Genomic DNA, 19,274 nt, shown 5'->3' with positions numbered 1-19,274 from the left:
GCTTTACCCTCCACCCCAAGAAGAGACAGCAAGCGGAAGAGACCCTTGGGTTGCAGTGAGTGTTTCTCATGTGGTCTGGCTTGCAGGAAGCATGTGTCTCTGTTGATTTCTGAGGAACAGAAGTAAATGCATAGGGACGGACTTCCGGCCCTCGCGCTCTTTCACAGGCCGTTTAAAGGAACAGCACCTGACAGTTCACCCGCAGTTACAAGACTTTTCTGCTTCGGAAAGCAAAGTACCATATAAGTTGTACAGCATACGCGCATGATTTGAGGGGTCGGGGTGAAGCAGACTGCACAATTGGCAGCGGAGGGCTGAGCGTCATCGGGTTCCAAGGTTGCCAGTGGGGTAGGGGCCAAGCCAGTGGGCCTCACACAGGTTCGCTGGGTGGCCTGTCATCGTTGTTTAATTTCCTTCTTCCCTGGTCCCAATTTGAATTGCTGAAATATGTTGGATTGCTCTGCGTTATTTCATTTGCCTGCTTTGTAATTCCTTCTTACCGAAAACAGATGAAAAACCCAGCACTAAGGCAAATTGACAGCTCCTGAAATGAGAGCGGTCTCCATCCTCGGCGTGTTGATGTAGAAATAAATGAGAGCGAAAGCTGCCTGTTGGGTCCTGAAGCAGCTTGAGGTGCTACTTTGTTGCTGCTTTTGGGGATGTTGGGTACCAGCTTTTCCTCCTCCTCCTCCTTTTCCCTTTAGGGAAAATGGTGCGGCTTGAGAAGTAGGAAACATCCTTATTCCGACAATACTCTCTCAATAAGCCATACTAGGGACCTAATGAGGAGCATAGAAGTTTCCACCGGAAGTGTTCCACGGAAGGAAGCGGGGTCGTTAAGTTCACTTTATCACGTCAAAGGAAATTTACTGGGAACCTCGGGTACCTCAGGCTGAACTAAAGGTAGCAGCTGTAGTCATAGTTTATTTAGGCGATGTCACCAAAAGCCTCCATTATAACTAGATAACAGTCTTTCTTTCACGCAAGTTCAGCTGGCTTGGTAGATGAGATACATACACACATACACACACATGTAATATACATACATACACACATGTAATATATATACATACATATATGTGTATATATATATATTACAAAGTGCCCTTATGTGTCCTTTACCCATTTTCCCACAACCCTGTCTCTAGAAACCAGAGAAATAAAAAGGGAAAAGAAAGAAAAGAAACAGTGGTCTTGTGCTTATTCTAATGGCCATCATCATACTCAGAACTGTCCCGCTGAGTCCACCAAAAAACACCGGGTTCCTTAATACACACCAAGGGCGCCCGCCCGCCCGCCCCCCCCCCCCCCCCGGCCAAACACAGATCTGAGCTAGGTTTCAATACATCAACTTTGGCATTCTGTAATAGAAGTAGAACCATCCAAGCTTGGCTATTTTTTTCCTTCTCATCAGCACAGTTGCCTCCAAGGGATCCACAAAAGCTAGGTATCGTGGCTCGTGTGCTTCTTTCTATATCGAGGAGCGGTCCACTGGAGGATGTGCCACCAGTGCCATCCACCCCACCCCACCCCCACTCCCTCTGAGCTTCTAAAATACTGTGTATTTACATCCCTAGAGAATAGTCCATAAAGCCAGGCGAGCTTGTGTAGTTAAACGTCACTCGTCCATACCGACTTCACTGGAACACGGACTGTGTGGTGATCAATACAAAGTCTGTTAGTCCCTGTCACATCTCTTACCTAACAGGTATTTGTGAGCACCCATGTGTGCTGGTGCTGAAGTGTGTAATGCCAGGAACAGGCCACTGGCCAAATGCTTTCCTGGATTCTGTGTCAATAATGTCTACGTCTCGATGCAGAGGGGAAGAGACACAATGATCATTCTTCTCTTTTGTCCTGCAGAGCCTTCCCAAAAACTCACAGGGTGGGGTGGTGGAGAACGATTTGAACCCCAGCCCTGTAAGGCCCTGTTAGGTTTCTTTTACTCTGTCACAGCTAGCCAGAAAATCACCAAGCTAGTACTGGTTTGTTCCTCTGGAAAGTGAGAAGTGGCCTGGACTCCTGTCTTTTTCCTCCTGTCTGCCTTAGGGAAGTGATCTTCTCTTACCAAGCGAATGAATGCTCAGTCTTAGCTACGCTTGAACGTTGTTCTCGGCAACATTGGGGTAGCCATTATTTGCAGATGTTTGGGGAATTTTAAAGTGACCATGGAGAATGTCTTTAAAAACAGACATTCAGCACTGCCTTCATTTGGCTAATTTTGGAAAAAGGGACAACATTAGAACTGTATAGCCCATGGGGTCGTTGACCTAGGACTCTGAGGTGATTTGGGGGTTAGGAGCCAGGGAGCTGGCTGTTAGGTAGCCAAAGGGACAGGAAGCTGGTGCCAAGTCCATTAAGACCCATGGTGGCCTTGGGGATGAGCAGTGCTTGGCGCACTCAGTTACCTGGAGCCACACAGTTCGCAGAATTCTGCCGCCTGCCAAAACTGGGCTGTGGACCAAAGGTAGTTTCTATTTTGGGCATTTAAGTGCTTCTACTGCTGAGGTCAGACCTAGCAGCGCATCCCAGGAGGGAGAAGAGGTTCTCTGACTCTCTAGAGCAAAGAAGGGTGCAGCTGTTCCTAGGGGAAAGGAGTATAACACTGGGAGTGGAGCTGGGACCCCTGTGTCACCTCTGTGACTCCTAGGACTATAGTTCTATAGGGTGAAGATTCCTCCCAGCCCCCAGGTATTCACTCCCCTCAAGATTTAGCTGAATTTATCAGAATGGCAAGCTGGTAGAGTGCCGGGAGCCCTCGTAGAGCCTGTGGCAATTCTCTCCTTTGCTCCATGTAATCAAGGCAAGTGAATGGCTGTGAAGTCCTAAGGCTGCGAGTCTGCCTCCCATCCAGCCCACAGAAAGGAAGGCACAGAGAGATTGCCAAGGCCTCAGAGAGCCTCCGAGTCATGAGGAAGGTCCCTCATTCCTTCCATTTAGACTCCTCAGCTAACTTCCTGGTGGGCAGACAGAGGAGCCTCAATAAATACTGATTTAGTGATGAATTTGGCCCCCTTGGGTAAGCTGTCATCTCCCTGTTCCCTCATCTGCCCATTCCTGTCTGTAAAAGAGCCGAGTAGCGGGAGGCTTATGCACACAGAAATCCCTTTCCGTCGTCGCAGACGGGCCCTGGTCCCACCATCAAGCCTTGTAGCTTCCCTCCCTGTTCTGCAGGCAGAGAGAAGTGGCACATGGCCCAAGGGATTGGAACTGCAGATTGGAACCTGGACTTCTCCAGCCGGTGAAACGCCGCTCCTCCCCCCTCTTCCCTTCCCCAAGTGGATAGCTGCAGCCACGCTTGTCACCAGCTGAGATTGCATTGGCCACAGGAGATGTGGATGATTTTTCCATTTGGTCCTGATGTTTATTTCATGCCCATCAATATCAGCCTGTATTAGGACAGATGAGGTTCTTATTTACAGGCTGTGCATTTTCACACTTGGTAATTATAAACCCTTCCCCTGTTCGGTCAGAGTCGTGCAGATCCATTTTGGCAATTAGCAGTTTAGTATTTGTTTAATGGGAATGCAAGAGTCTGTTACGGCACATCAACGCTCCCCTAATGATGGGCCTCTCTCCTCTGGAGCTGGCAGGTTTGGGCCTTTTTCACGGTAGGTGAGGCCTGATGGGAGAGGTTAGAGACAGGGAGAAAGGAACATTCAGTAGCCTGCCACTCCCCTCCTCCAGAGCCCACTTGCATGCATGCATGCATGCACACACACGCTCGGCAACCAGACCTGAAAGCGGGTACTGGATTACCAGAGCACAACAGCCGCCACTCGAAGGAACGTCACACGAGAGGCCGTTAGGCCAGATGCCATTTCCATGTGACAGCTGTCAGCCTGCTGAATCCAACTGCTTCTCCTCCAACAGCTCATGCCCAGCCTCTCTCCTATCACCTCCCTTCCTTCACCTCTTCTGCACGCCCTGACTGGGATCGCCCCAGAGAGCATCTCCTCCTTCCTCCCTGGTTGCTCTGGGGACCAGGACTTCTGTCTGCCCAGCTGACAAGGAGCCCGAACGCCAGCCATAGCCTCAGGGGGCTCTTTCAAGATGGATCCTCCTGTGACTGTTTCCCCCAAGGGCACGCTGATTCTGTTGGTGGCTGCTCTTCTGTCTGACCCACTTTTCAGTGGGTATGTTTGTGTGTGTATTCATGTTCGTGAACTCAAGAGAATTGCCCGGGAGGATGTGAATTGGGTGTATTCTGAGCCAGGGACTCAATGGCCAATCATGAAAGCCTTCCAACTAGCCCTAAGATGAGTGAGGCATGGTATGTATTCTTCGTGCTCTAAGTGTACACTTAGTGTCCTGTAATCTCTCACAGGCTGAGCCCTGGGCTGACATCCAGGACTCCTGTCCATTTCCACCTCCTGCTCTGTGACCATGAAGAAACCCAGTATTCAGCTTTTAGATTTCCCTGACTCAAAAGAAACCCCTGTGTCCTATCTCCTCAACTCTTCAGTTGTCCCCTCTTCCCACCCATCCCCTTTAAGCTTACTTAATCGCCACAGACTGTTTGGAGAGCTTCGAAGGTAGTATTTGTTGGTTCATCCCGAAGACAGTAGCACTAACCTAAGCTCTAGGGACTTTAGAAAGCGGAACACGGTGAATGGAGACAAAGAAGCTTTAAATCCTGACTCCGCTGTATCTTATGTGTGATACGCCAGGCCAGCTACTTAGTCTTAGCAATTCTAATTTCCTCACCAACAAAATGGGTATGATAGTATCTACCCGGAGCTGCTTGCAAATTGCCCTTGAGGCTATAGAAAATGGTCACTGTTCATCATTATTTGGTGAGGGTGGGGTGAGCATTTCATAAGTAGAATTTGCCTTGCCTGTAGGTAGGTAGGTACGCTATACTCTTCAGCAAGCCCCAACTCCCACAAGCGTCCATTGGTTACATTTGAAACTGGTATCAGGTGAACTTTGGGGTTTGGTGTTACATAAGTGAAATGAGGAAGTGGAATGAGTTCGCAGGGTTGAAAACACAAAAGTAAGAAAAATAGGACAGATAGCACACAGTCCTGCTTGTGAGGGTAGAATATGCGAGCCAAAAGTCTGGCAAGCCTTTAATGAAGAATTCAGAAAACACACTTAGCGCCTGTGAACTGAATGCTAAAGACATGGTTAAAACGGCAAAGTTTATGTTACGTGTTTTACCACATTAAGGAAAAAGGATGTAGAAGAGACCACGCTCTTTCCCTGCTGTTCAGTGGAGGTTTGAGTGTGATTCAGAATAAACAAGTTCTGGGGGCTGGTGTAAGCAAGAGTATTGGACTTCCGGGATGAAATGGGTGGGCGGTAGTTGACAGCGGGGGCTAGCATAGAAGCCCTGAGGGCACCTCCAGTGCTGGAACCTTCCAGGGGTGAATGCCCAGAGAAGCGGCAGAGAGTTCTCTTGACTGCAGCTCCGGGGAGGGAGGCAGGAACCTAGATGGGGAGGAGGGGCAGAAGCTTCAACTTCCAGAGACCAGCATCTGAGTCATGGGCCCTTGCCAGCGGTGGGAAAACTGGGGCTCAGAGGATTGATGAGAATCTCTTTCTCGTGTGCCATATGAAGGCCGAGGCTATAATAACACTGCAGAAATATTAAGTCGAGGGAGTAGTGGTTTCATTAGGTTGCCTTAAAAGTTCTGGGTTCGGGACTAGGGATGTCAGTTACTTGACGAGAGTACTTGCCTAGCAAGCAGGATGCCCTGGGTCTCATCCTTAGCACCCAATACTCTAGGAATGGTGTCAGAGGCCTAGAATACCTACTAGAACACCTGGAATACTTAGAAGGTAGAAGGATCAGGAGCTTCCGGTCATCCTGGGCCACACAAAAGTTCAAAACCAGCTTAAGCTACATGTAACCCTGTCTCAAAAATGTAAGAGCTCGTGGTTCAGTTGTTGGTCCTTCTGGCTACTTCAGACGAGAATCCTGGTTTCCTTAGACTAAGACTGGGACAAGAAACAGGGTGAGGGCCTCTCCCTTTCATCTAGCATTCCACATCTGGGCAGCCTAAGGCCTGCTAATACCAGCTAGCTGGTTTTCAACACACCTGCTGGGAGGCAAGGCACCTCCCACTACATTTGACCATTTAAAACAGCGATTCTCTGCCTTGAACAAAAACATAGATCACTGGAGAGCCTAAGAGGCCTTATGCAAGGTCCCCTAGAGAGTAAGGTTGTGGCCTTGGCAACTTTAACAGTCCAGAGGGAGTGGCCTAGGCAACAGGTATTTCAACAGCCTTTAGGATGCTACTGGGAGCCATCAAGGCTGAAACTGCTAATGCAAATTGCAGTTTGAATTTAATGGAATTTTCCAGGCTGACCCCTCTGCTGCCTGCTTTCTCTTGTCAGCGGTTGGCAAAGCCAACCTACTTTAGTCTAGATACAGTGGTTGGAGCAGAAGTGACCCATGCTTGACACAGGGCAGACGCCAGCCCTATGTCCTAGGTGGTCTTGCCACATCAAATAGCCTCAGGGCCTTGAATTTATAAAGCATAATAGGGCTGGCCCTAAGCCTCGTGCACTGTCGTGTCACAGTGCCGTGTTTGTGGTGTTGATTTAAACTCTTGAAGCATCCATGTGGGAGCAGGAAGAGAAATCTAAGAGTGTTTGTTCTTGGGCAAGAGTGGGGGTTTCTCCAATTCCCTGTACCCCTCCTCACATCTGGATAGATCATTTAAGGACCATTTGAAGTTCAGTTTCCTGCTTTGTTCTCAATAGGTATGATGGGGGGTGGGGGTGCCAGCGTTCCAGGAGGTGTGGGAAGTTTCTTGGAGTGTGTTGACCACAGCAAAGCTCTGGAACAGCCTCACAGAACAGTTTTCAAAGGAAAACAGTTTTCAGTGGGGAATCTGATGCTCCCAGATGTTGTCGTGTCTGTCCTGTCCCCTCTCCCCCAGCATGCTCTGCAGTCTCTTCTCCGCATCCTCTGCAGAATCCTCATCCTTGGAGCTTAGAGCCGTCTCATACAATTCTCTCCTTTCTCTGATGCTACCAGGGGACATTCAGGGAGGTGCCTTGAGCTCCCTGAGACACTGGACTCATCTTGATCACCTGCTGCTCCTGGCTTTAGCCCTCCCCTGGGAACAAATTTTCTGTATTCTACTTCTCTTACTTGCTTTATACCCAGGGAAGCAATTCTGTGAAGATCTGGGCAGAACAGCGTTCCAGGGAACTGAGCTCAGCTAATTGGACAAAGAAAACTTATGACTTCCCCTTGCATAGGCATCCATCTGTGCACTATGACTTTAAAGATTGCTTCTTCAGTCAACATGAGCTGGGAAAAGTACAGTCAACTTTGGATACAGTCAACACTGTTTGACCACTTCAGATCACCCAGCAAAATTGTCTGGCTCGAATTAAATCTTTGAGGTGTTCGAAAGAGGGTTCTCTCTCCTTGGTTAAAGAAGAGGGGATTAGAGAGGCTTTCCCCACTGACTTTGATTGGTGATTATTGTTGAGTCTTCACAGTGTTCATTTGATGAACATCTTTTCTTGACCTTTCTAGGACCTAGGTCTTCACCCTTACTACTGGGATGAAACCTAGAAGCAGAAGTTTTACCTCTGTCCATCTGGAAGGTTCCATTTGCAACATGGTAGTTTAATACCAGACCCTCCTCGACTATTTCCCCTTCCTTCTGCCGTCTTTCTTTTTTCTTTTTTCTTTTCTTTTTCTTTTTCCTTTGCTCTATGGTCTTATTCAAAATTGCATCTTCTAAATTCGGGGTGTTCTTTTGGAGTTATGTATTTACAGGGGTTGCCTACACATCATCTCCACTTGCTGCAGGGATCCTGTGTAACAAACCACAGAACCTCAGTTATCAGGCAATAGCTGCTGGCTAGGGTACCTGGGAGCACTTTACTGATTTTCCTGTTCTCAATAAGGCCTCAGCTGTGGGAAATGGGGACAGTTGCCTGCACCATATATCCTGCACCATCATCCTTCAATAGGCTAGCCCAGGCATGTCCCTTTCATGGTGATGACCAAAGTTCACTAGAGAGCAAGCAGAAGCACGGAAAAGTACGCAGACCTGCTTCCAGTCAGAACTCAAGTAGACACACCCTTCTCTCCGGATCATTTTATTGCCCAGGCCCAATCCAAAGGGACGGGAAATAGACTCCTTTTCTTTGGGTGGACAACAACAAAATTGTTAGATGTTGGGTCACTAATATGACCTGTTCAACAGAGCCAGGGGACCTGCCCCTTGTTTGTATTTGGGCCAGTGCTTTGCAAGTAGAAGTGCCAGATACGCGCACGGTGTGTAGAAGCAAATAAAGTTGTCCTCTAGTGGGGTCAGCTGTGTGTTGGGTATGAATATTCTTTAGAGGAGACGCCTCTGGCCAGTGTCTTTAACCTCTTGGTTCTGAGCTCTCACTGTTTATGATGGGAAGGGAAAAGAGGCCACAGGCTAGTAGGAGTACCTTTAGGAGCCGAGACTTAACTAGGTACACAAATCCTGGGGGGCCCCCAAAAGGTCTGTGGGTCACCCACCTCTGGGCAAATCTGATATGTGTAATGGTCCCAGAGCCCATCAGTGTTGCTCCCCTTCCATTGGTATGTATACCCTCCTGAGGGATATTTACTGGAACCTTCCATAGGCAGAAACACACGTGCTAGACCTTCCAGGCTCAACGTGAGAGAGTAGCCCCTTCCCAACGGTTTGACCTAAAAGTTCTATGACTTTGCTTTTCCATTCCTAGATAGGCTGCTCAGGAAGACAGACTCCATGTGGACCTGCCTTGGGTCATGGCTAGAGACTTCTCATGGTTGGAATAAGCTTTTCTCTGAAATAGACCAGGCTCATTCCAGGCCATAGGACGAAGCCACCAAAGGTTGAAACACCTACTCTTCTCTCCTCGTTCCCTCAGGGGATTCAAAAGACTAGTTAGGCCTTCAGGCGCCACCTCTGGTACAAGGAAATCTGTGCCATAGCATTGCCCACACCAAGTGTTGAGTATAAGGGCCAGGACCATGTTCCTCGAGGAGTATTTTGCAGGGTTAAAGATGTTCCCTTCTTGAGGTCAGAAAAGCAACAGCTTATAGCTCCCCATCCCCAGCATGCATCCCTACTCAGCTCTTCCTGGAGGCTTATGATCCGTAGACATCTCCTTCGGGCCAGTTTCAGGTGTGACCCTATGTTCAGGGGCTCCTGTGAGACAAGGAAGCCGAGATTACTGCCAGTTAACTGGCTCCCGCACTGGCACCAGTCACCTCAACTGTGTCCCTCATTCTCCAGACTCCATGACGGAGACTCGTGCACAAGCTGCTTCTGTGTGATTCTCCGAGAACCGTGAGAAACAGGCCCGTGTGTGAGGCCTCGGGTTTTCATTCTATTCAGTCTTTGTGTATTCAAATTCTCCTGGTTTCAGCTCTTGCTGCCCTGCCAGATTTCCATCGCCTTGATGGCGTCTCTGAATTAATAAGTGTTTGCAACCACTGAAAAGTGCCCCCACCCCTCTGCACTGGGTCTCATCCATATTGATCCCCCCCCCCGACACCTCCTTCTCCAGCTACTTCTTAGATGTTGTATTTTGTAAAACGTTAATAGAATTTTTCTTGCACCCTGACACTTTTATCTATTCAGGAGGTCTTCGAAAGTCCCATTGTACAGCTGGACTACAAGGGAAAGAGCCCTATTCTCTACAACAATGCTTGTCCCCAAAACACACACACACAGATCCCCCCACCCCCCATGCTCACCAGGGTGGAGGGAATGCGGAGGCTACAGAAGAAAGCAGGCAAACTTAGCCAGGAGAAGCGGGGAGCCAATTACGCACTGCTGAAAGACAGCTTTGAAAAAAAATTTTTTTTAATTCAAAATATTTATTTCCTACGGGGATCTGAATTTCAGTACCAAAACATGGCCAACACAGAAGGGAGGCTGTTTTCTTCCCTGTTAGACATTTTCAGTTAATAATCAAGATTTGGCAAACATCTCAGAAAATGGGAAGATGGGTGCAAAGAAGCAGATGTCGCATTTACCTGCACCCACAGCAGGCGATACCCCCAACCTACACCCTCGCCCCAGGCATCTGAATTCTTCTGGCATCCCAAGGTCTGAGTCTGCGATGCCATATGTTGGGGTGTGACTGCTCTGTGTACAAACACACCAGTTGATCTTATGGCGATTTGCTTGGGTGGTGTACGGGAGGCGTATGGCCTCAGCAGGTGTCTGGGGGACTCTTGAAGCCCGCCAAGGCATGAGGAGCAAGAACAGCCCGGAGAAGGAGGCCCTGCTCAAGTGATCTCCAACGCGCTTTGCCTCTCCTGCCAGCTGGTGCCTGAGAGAAAGCAGGGGCCAGCTCCCTGTAAGGATACCCTCTCCACAACAAATGACTGCCGGAGTGGGGGGTACAAGAAGGGGGAGGCCCCAGGAGCCTGTTTGTTCAGCCTGGGTTGCTTAGCAACAAAAGGGGCCCCGCCTCCAGAAGGGATTTTTAAGTAGACAGATCTCTTCCAGACTGGCTTGCCTGCTTTTCCATTCCTGCCTGAACTTTGCTCTCTCCACTGTCGGGTGTGATAGGATCTAGAAAAATAAGTCCAGTTTGTCCAGAGGCACCATTTTAATCCTCACTTCACTGTTCACGCAAGAGGAATGAGGAATGGATGGCCTGTGATTCCTCTTCAGGTAGCTTAGCGGATGGCTCCCTTGTGAGCTTTTGAGCATAACATGGTGCTAGGATCTTCCCGGCCACATACACACCCCAACTGCCCCAAGCACAGAGTCCTCTGGCTAACAGTTTGTGTAGCCGCCTGGGTTGGGTTGTAGTTCGGCCTCCATTGTTGAGTCCAGAATCCATGAAGAGAGCAACTGATTCACCCTGGCATGGCGAGTCTTCTTGAGGGTGAAGGCGGGTCTTGTGACCGAAAGGATTAGATCTTCAAATGAGAGGAGTGGGTTGTCGAGTCGTATGTTGTTTCTTGAGATCCGTATGCAGGGTATGTGAGAAGAAAGGCAGAAGCCATCCTGGGTACTTTTCTTCTTGATTGTCTTGAAAGAGCCCTAGCATTGGTGTACCGGGGTGCTAGGGCTGCCATACCAAAGCACCGGAGGCTGGAGAGTTTCAACAACCAGATCATATTTTTCTCATGTCTGTCTATCCTGGAAGTTCAAGATTGTGCTGTGGTGGGGTTGGTTCCTCTTGAGGTCTTGTCGGCCTATGGCTCCTCAGCCCTGTGTTTCCTGTCCTCCTGTCCTCATTTGAGGACACTACTCATAGGGTGGATTAAGGCCCGGCCTAGTGATCTCATCTTAATTTTATCGCTGCTTTAAAGACCCAGTTTGGATGGAGAGATGGCTCAGTGGTTAGGGGCACTTATTGCTTCCACAGAGGATCCAAGTTGGGTTTCCCAGCACCCACATGCATATTGCACATCTACACAGACACACGTGTATGCACATAAATAGACATTTTAAACCTTTTTAAAGACCTGTCACCAAGTCTCAGAACTAGAAATTAGGACTTTACTTGATAAGTTTTCATCAGAGTGAGGATCCTGAAGCCGGTTGTATATAACAGAATGGACTGAATATACATAGAAGGGAAGTTAGCTGTGGCCTCCTGCTCTGTGGAACACTGTCAAGCTGTCACATTGTGTTGACCTGGGTAAAGTATTTGCTATATTGTAATGTCATTTATATAACAGAACAGATAATAATTTCCCACAAATGATACAATATAAAATTCCCACAAATATAACTCTAAGATACTTTTGATTACATGCAGGGGGTGTGTTTGTTTATGAATACAGGTGCCCACAGAGAACTAATACACCCTCCCCTCTCTCTTCCCTCCCCTTCTTCCCCCCAAAGGAAACTACACATCTGTTAACTAAGATTATGCCAAGTTGAGGGGGTTTGGGGGTTTTGCCCCCCCCCGACTTTTTACAGATATTCTCTATTTGAGCGACTATGACCTCAGCAGTGGAAAGCTCCATCCTCACCACCCCACCGTCCTCACCGCCCCACCGTCCTCACCGCCCCACACTCTGTATTTGTAATGTTCTATGAATTTCATGAAAAGTCCTGAAGCAGCTTTTATTCTGTTTGTTTTCAGGTAGAGGATGCGATGCTGATGTTCGACAAAACCACCAACAGGCACAGAGGTAAGATGGCCCCATCGTTAGAGAATGTCCCTCCTTCCTCTCCTGGGCTTCTCCTCTCCCATCCCATTGATGAAAGGTGCAAGGAAAATGCAGAATCCGGCAAGTAGATGTGCATACATGTTAATAACAGAGGGCCACCATAGCACAGTGAGTCCCGGGTATCAGATAGTGAAAACCATTTTGGCTAGAGCCCTGGCTGGATTGAGCGGCCATGCCCAGCACACTGGTTCAGCTTACCTTTCTCGCCCTGGCTCTCTTAACCCCTTGCCAACCTCAGCACTCAGTGATCCTAGTGGAAATTATTCATAGTGATTACTGAATGGGACTCTCAATTTGCATCAAAGAAGGCTCAGAGAGCAGCCTGTCAGCCTATGACTGAGTGAGAGGAGGTGGGAAAACCACAGTTGAATCTGTTAGCTGATTACCACAATTGCAGATCTGGAAAGGCCCTGTGGAGCTTGGGGGACAACCGTACTTGTTTGTGCCTCCTGACCAATCCATGTTGTAGAACATGGGTCTCACTCAACCTGGGTTCCTCGGGCCTTTGAAATGATTTGCCCAATGTCTAAGCTTTGCTTAGGAAAGGATCCCTAGTTTTGAACAGATTTGCCAAAGAAAATGCTCAGTAACCCCTGCCTGCAAGAACATGTTCAAATCATTGCTTCGAACGGAAAAGGGGAGGCATCTAGAACTTTCCTTGAGACAAAAGTCAGAGGAGGTTGTGACTTCGTGCCATATTCTGCCGTGCTCTGGAAGTACCATGTGTCTGGGCTCCTCATTAATGGGGTGTTAATGAGCAGTGTTTTTGAAATGGGGTATGAGGAAAGGCTGTGGGGTGTTCTCCAGGGAAGGAGCCCTGGGAGAGCCTAGAGAACTGTTTCCTCGCCACATCTAGTGTTGTTTACACATCCCCTGCAATCAGAGGTCAGAACGGTTACCCTGTGCTGGCTGTGCCTCTTTCCTGTCTGAGGAAGCAGCAGAGTGAAAGGCAAGAAGGCATGAAGGGGGCCAGGGAGAGTCTTGAGCATCTTGTCCTCATAGGCCTGCTGACCCCACTCTCAGCAGCATCCTCAAGATGGAGAGGTGAACATCGGATGGGCCAGGGCAGGGTAGAGGATGAGGAGAGAAGGCAAGGAAGGAAACCAAAAACCATGTGAGTGCTCTCCTTTTCTCCATTTACCCTGGAGATGGAGATGGAGAAGCGCCTGCCGGGAGGAAGGTGTGCCCGAGATGTACAGTTTCTGATGGTTTTCTGTCATCATCAACGTTGCCTTGGTGATGTTACAGACACCTAAGTACCACGCTGGGCGTGGCGGACCACGCTGGGTGTGGTGGCACAGGTTTTGTAGTCTCTACTCAGATGAGAGAGAAGAGCCAACCTAGGCAATGCTAGTGATTCTGTCTGTGAAAAGTAGATGTGCAGGGGCTGCGGAGATGACCCAGTGGTTAAGAGAACTTGTCAGAGACCACAGTTCAGTTCCCGGCAGTCACTTCAAATCACTAACTACCACCTGTAACTCCAGTTGGAGGAGATCCAAGGCTTCTAGCCTCCATGGGCTCCTGTATGCACATGCTTCTCTGCGACCGACACACAGACACACAAACCTCTACGTGATTATTGTTTTAAAATGAGAAGCCAAAGCACAATTTTCTTATGTCTCTCATCTTTTGGCCTCCACAGCTGTCTTGGGAGGCACAGAGTTGTGACCGTGGCAGAAATTACTGTGCGTTTTGATGCCTCCTCTGTTCACTTATGAAGTGAAAGTCATAGTTAGCAGTGTTTAGTGCTGTGATAAAACACTGTGGCCAAAAGCAACTTGGAGAAGAAAGGTTTATTTCCGCTTACACATCAGTCTCAAAGGAAGGCAAGGCAGGGACTGAAACAGACCACAGAAGAGCCCTGATCACTGGCCTCTCTTACTTCTTGAGACTGCCTGGGTCCTTCCACATCAACCCCTAATCAAGAAAATGCCCCCCACAGATTTGCCTACAGGCAGTCTCATGGAGGCATTTTCCCAATTGACATTCCTCTTCTTCGGTGACTCTGACTTGTGTCAAGTTGACAAAAAGATCCAACCAGGACAAGTACCTACTTTAATAGTGTTGTTTGGCAAGTGTAGGGCCAAGAATTAAGTGTGCCTAAGTGTTAGCTCTTAGGATAATTATCTTTGCCATTTTATGGCTGAGATACCAAGGCTCAAGAGAGCTGAGACTCTTTAAGTCCCCATATAGCTTCCAGCTCAGTGCTACGGATTTCAGACTCTTCTTTTTTGTGCCCAAATAGGAACAGGTTTTTCTGGGTAAGTGATTGCATCTAAATGTGGCTCCCAGCAGTAAGTGTCAGAACTCACAATCTCAAGAGTTTGCTGAGCTATGTGACAGTGACTGTGTCCTTTGCTTATGTGTGTGAGGGTCTGGGATCAAATCCATGGTTGGAGCACAATGACCTACTTTCACAGCTCTTTCTCTGTCTTGGTTTCTCTCCCTCTCTCCTTTTCCCCTCCTCCTCTGTATATGTGAGTATATATTCACATGCATATATACATGTGTTGAACATGTGGGGCATGTAGATATCATGTTGATTGTCAGATGTCTTCTGTAGTCACTCCATTTTATTTTCTGAAGCAGGGTCTCTCACTGATTCAATTAGTCACCTAGCCAACTTGCCTTGGGGCGGGAGGGTCCTGTTTTCTCCTCGCCCAGCCTTGTTGGGTGGCTTGGGCTGTGTTTGGTCCCTGGCCCCAGGAACATGGGCCTCTACAGTATGTCAGGAGCTACAGCAGAGGGCATAGAGTTAGACCCAGGGTCTGGGCTCTCTTGGGCCTATATCACCAGTAGAAGGCAGAGGTCAAGTTAGTTGTCACTCTGTCTCTGGTTGCCACCACCTGTCCATGCTCCCTGTAGTCCCTTTGGAGAAAAGATGACCCTGAGGCATATTTGAGTGGCAGTTGACTTCTGTCCACTGAGGGGCCAGCCTGGTTTCACTAGTGCCACTGGAGAGAATCCTAGGGATGAGAGTTTAGATTTTGACTCCTGGTGGATCCATGTAGTACGGGGTCTCCCACATTATCCCTAGATAAAGCTGGTCTTCCTCTAGCTTCAGGGACTAGAGTCGGGGTCAAAGGTGCCTAGGGTTTTTCTTCCCACCTGCCAAGTGTCTGACCATTACAGTTTCTTCTCTAAGAGTATGGGAAGGAGATTGAGGAACCACAAGAACCAAGTGTGTCCTTTAAAAAACCAACTAGGAGTGGGGTGGGGGTGTTTGTGAATAGTTACCATAGGTAGGATCTCTGGGAATCAACTCTGCTAGAAGGCTACAGGTGGGTTCTTAGGAAGAGTCCTTGATTGTGGGGGAGATTCTGACCTCCGATGACATCAGAAATGAGAAGGTCCATCCAAACCCAAAATAGGATGAGGGGTCATCTTCTATCCACAAGAGCCATCCATGAATGTCTTCTGTTCAGGTGTGATTTGGGCTTCCTTCTGCTAAGGAAATTTGAGAGAAGCATACTGTAGGATATCTTGGGGTGCTCCCAACAACCAGGAAGACAGGTTGTAAAGGATGTTCTTCGTTTCTGAAGGTGGTCATGGGCATCCTGTCTCAACCCCTACCCTGGCTTCTGATGTCAGAGATTCACAGTTCTCTAAACAGACAGCAGAAGCAGCCAATACAATGCAAGCATTGGTGCCAGCATAGGGGCTGCACATGGCAAATTGCCAGAGGTCAACAGGGCCGCCCAGGGATGCACCCATGAGGAAGTAGAACTTGAGACATCAGCTCTACCTGTGTGACTTGCAGCCCGAGCTCACAGCCCCTCTGCAGGCAGGCCTGGTCCCCGGCAGTTCTGCAAACAAGAGAATCGCTGAGGGTCTAGACTACTTCCTCACAGTTTGCTCTAACCACACCACCCCTTCTTGCTCACGCTGTTCCTCATTTTCAGAGGGAGAAACTAAGTCACATGAAGTTACTGTGGGGGGTCGGGGGTTCCTGGTAGAAGCCGGGAGCCATTCTTGTTCCTGCCTGTCATTTCATCCATGGTCTTCTGTGAGCCGATCTGTGTCCCCAGGGAGGGAGAGGATGATGCCTTTCCAATTCTCTCAGAGTCATTCCATTTGCTCTCTAAAGCTTGTTAGAGGCAGCCTGGAAAATACTGGGCAGATCATCAAAGGCTTTAATCATCGGGGATAGGGGGTAGTGGGTTTGTTGCGTTATCCTTGCAAATGGCAGATAGGATCTTGAACTCAGCATTAGATATTGATCCCAGGGTGGGATTGGAGCGGGCACCTGAGGGAGAAGTAGGGAAGGCTGCAGACAACGGTGTCCTTCCAATTTGCTCCTTTACTAGTGGGAGGGAGAGAAGGGTAGCTCAGCTCCCTTTCCGCTCTCCACAGCCCTGTAGAGGGCATGCGATGATGTCGTGTGGATTGCCGAAGTTGATTCAATCTACGCTCGCCTCTTCCCAAGGAAACAGAACCCGTAGAATGAGGCTCATTCCAGGAAAACCTTTCAGACCCTTCCTATGACCTCAGGCTCTGGGCTCCCTCCAGGGGAAGAGCTGGACAGTTGGGGGCACCTGTGGGAAGTGAAAGGGGTGTCTTTGAAGCCAAGAAGATTGGATCAGAGGGAATAGACTCTGGCCCTGGTATCTCTGAGGCTGCCATTACCCAGCCGGCTTGTTTGCGGTGGACAATTGCCAGAGGCAAGGGAACAGAATACACTGAGAGCAAAATAGAGATCAGAGTGATGGCGGTTCTTCCCAGTGTTTTAGTCACTTACGAAGGGCAATGCCAATGACTTAGGAGCGAAACAACAGCTCTAAACAGCCATTGCCCCACCAAAAGGACCAATCTTTGGCACCAGTCACTATCACGGCCTTGGAACTGAGAGGTCCTTTCCCTGGGCTACAGGAGAGGCACAGTGTGGTAGATCCTGGTAGAGGCCACAGCTTTTAGCAGGCTCGCCTCAAGGTCGTTGGACATAGACTGTGGTTCTTCTCTCAAAGCCTGCTCAGTCTCTACCCCAAAAGCAGTTGGCCCAAGTTTAAGGTCTCGGTAATTTATGTAAGCAGTTTATTTATTAAAAATGATGCCAGGAAAATGTAACTGAAGCCATGATAGAAGTCGATAATGCTTCTCTGAGGAGGGGAGGGGAGAAAAAACTCAGTACTTAATGTCTTGAAAACCTGCCAGATGCTCACTTTTAAATTGACCTCCCTAGCCCAGATTGACTCTTTTATATACACCATATAAAAATGATTAAGGGTAATATGTAATTATTTGTTTATTGGTGCCTATTTGTCAAAAACTGAAGCATGTAAAAAGAAATTCACAGAGGTGTAAATGATATTACATATTATTTTAGCCTATAGTAATGAACCCCAGTACTCGGAACGCTGAAACAGAAGGATTACACGTTTTAAGTTAACCTGGACAACATACATACATCCCGTTTAAAAATAAACAAAAATAAAGTCAGCAGCTTGTTAGTGTTGACGCCAGCCAGGCAAAGGGGTAATATGGACACGTCTCCCCTTGTGGAGGAGAGGAGAGCTTTTTAAGTATGACTTGATATTTAAGAAGCGTGTTTGGGGGCTAGAGAGTTGGCTCAGTGGTTAAGAGCACTTGTTGCAAAGGACCTGGGTTCAATTCCCAACACCCACATAGAGGCTCATCGTCTCCTCAAATATCAGCACCTGTGGTGCACAAATATACCAGGAGGCAAAACTCTCCTACACATAAAGTAGTAAAAATCTAAACTGTCTATTTAGATCTGTATTTGCCTTCATTTGTGTGTGTGTGTGTGTGTGTGTGTGTGTGTGTGTGTGTGTGTGTGTTCATGTGTCTATGAATGAAGAGTGTCTGGCAAGGAGGCCAGGTCCAGGAGAAGGGCTGTTGGATGGAGGCCTGAAAGCATGACAAGAATGAGCAATGTCTCAGCGGGCTGTGACGTTTATTATAACATGACAGAATGTTTTACTAGTGCCCACCTGTGGGCTCTAGAGCAAGACCTGTCTGTTGGCCCTGCTAGAATTATGGCTGTATGTTCTACATCTTTCTAAAGTTTTTTATTTATTATTCTGGGGGAGGGGCACATGGCTGTGTGTGTCATTGTGTGAGAACTTTGTAGAATTGGATCTCTTCTTCCACCCCTACATGGGATCCAGGGACAGAACTCAGAACTGTCAGGTTTGAGCGGCAAGCCCCTTTATTCACAGAGTCATCCCACTGGCCTGTTCGTTTCCACCTCTTACGTTCTGTTCAGAGTTTGAGATGTAGTAACGGGTTTATTGAAAAACTGTAAACCAGAGGCAGGTCATTATTGGCATTGACACTAATTCTGTAATTGACAGGCAGTTGCCTGTCACAGATGCCTGCAGCTGAGGGCCTGACCCTCACAACTTTCTTTCTAGGCTGTAGTGTGAAGACACCCCAAACTTGCCATTTGACTGGCTATTATTAGCAAGTCCGTGGTGGTTCTGATGGGGTAACATGAAAACCCTGTTCTCCTTCCAGAGTGAACCATTCATCCATCATCAGTGTGGGTAGCTGTTGAAGGAAGACATTTCCAAACCAGGACTCTAGGAAAGAATCATTACAATGACATAGGATTTTGGTGTCCCTGAGTGTCCCCTTGTGGTTTAACTTGTATAAAAGAGGTCTTGGGGGCCATGTATTAGCTGATGGCTTTGGGTACTTAAAACTACTCTGTTAGAAGAGTCACCACACGCTTGAACAAGGACACAGTTTAGTTAGAATGAGGGAGAACCTGTAGGTTCAACAGAAGCAGTGAATGAACTCCCACTTCCTGCAGGGCCAGAGTCTCAGAACCCAAGGTTCTGTGCATTCAGCTAAGCATGTCCTTACCCTGAGGGTGTGGTCTGCTTTTATACACTTGCTGTCCCCAGCCTGAGGGACCCAAAAGCCTCTGTACCCTGAGCAGATATTTAACCCTCAGGCCCATATACCCTTGAAGCAGGGAGGGCATAGCAACGAGCTACAACCCCCTACCCAGATCCCTCATTTAATACCAGCCTCAGAGCTGTCTGCACATTTTATTTTCTCATTAAATAAACACCATTAGCCTTCCTGAGAAATTGGTGCAAACATGACCTCGCAAATAACCAATTAAAAGGGCAGGGTTGAAAGGGAATGTGAATTTGAACATGTAGAAGAA

At 48.2% G+C, this 19,274-nt stretch overlaps 1 protein-coding gene across 14 annotated transcripts in view; it reads left to right on the top strand.

Moving 5' to 3' along the window:
- Positions 1-19,274, top strand: part of Msi2 (musashi RNA-binding protein 2) — a 366,538-nt gene that overhangs the window by 222,735 nt on the left and 124,529 nt on the right. For all 14 annotated transcript variants that reach the window (XM_039087672.2, XM_039087667.2, XM_039087663.2 and 11 more), the window contains one exon: positions 12,052-12,100. In XM_039087672.2, coding sequence (XP_038943600.1) covers positions 12,052-12,100 — 49 coding nt within the window. The remainder of the gene's footprint in view (positions 1-12,051; positions 12,101-19,274) is intronic.

The sequence above is a fragment of the Rattus norvegicus genome, chromosome 10, assembly GCF_036323735.1.
Source record: "Rattus norvegicus strain BN/NHsdMcwi chromosome 10, GRCr8, whole genome shotgun sequence".
NCBI lineage: Eukaryota > Metazoa > Chordata > Mammalia > Rodentia > Muridae > Rattus > Rattus norvegicus.
The sequence above is the reverse complement of the archived record's forward strand: the minus strand, read 5'-3'. Positions and strand labels throughout refer to the sequence as shown.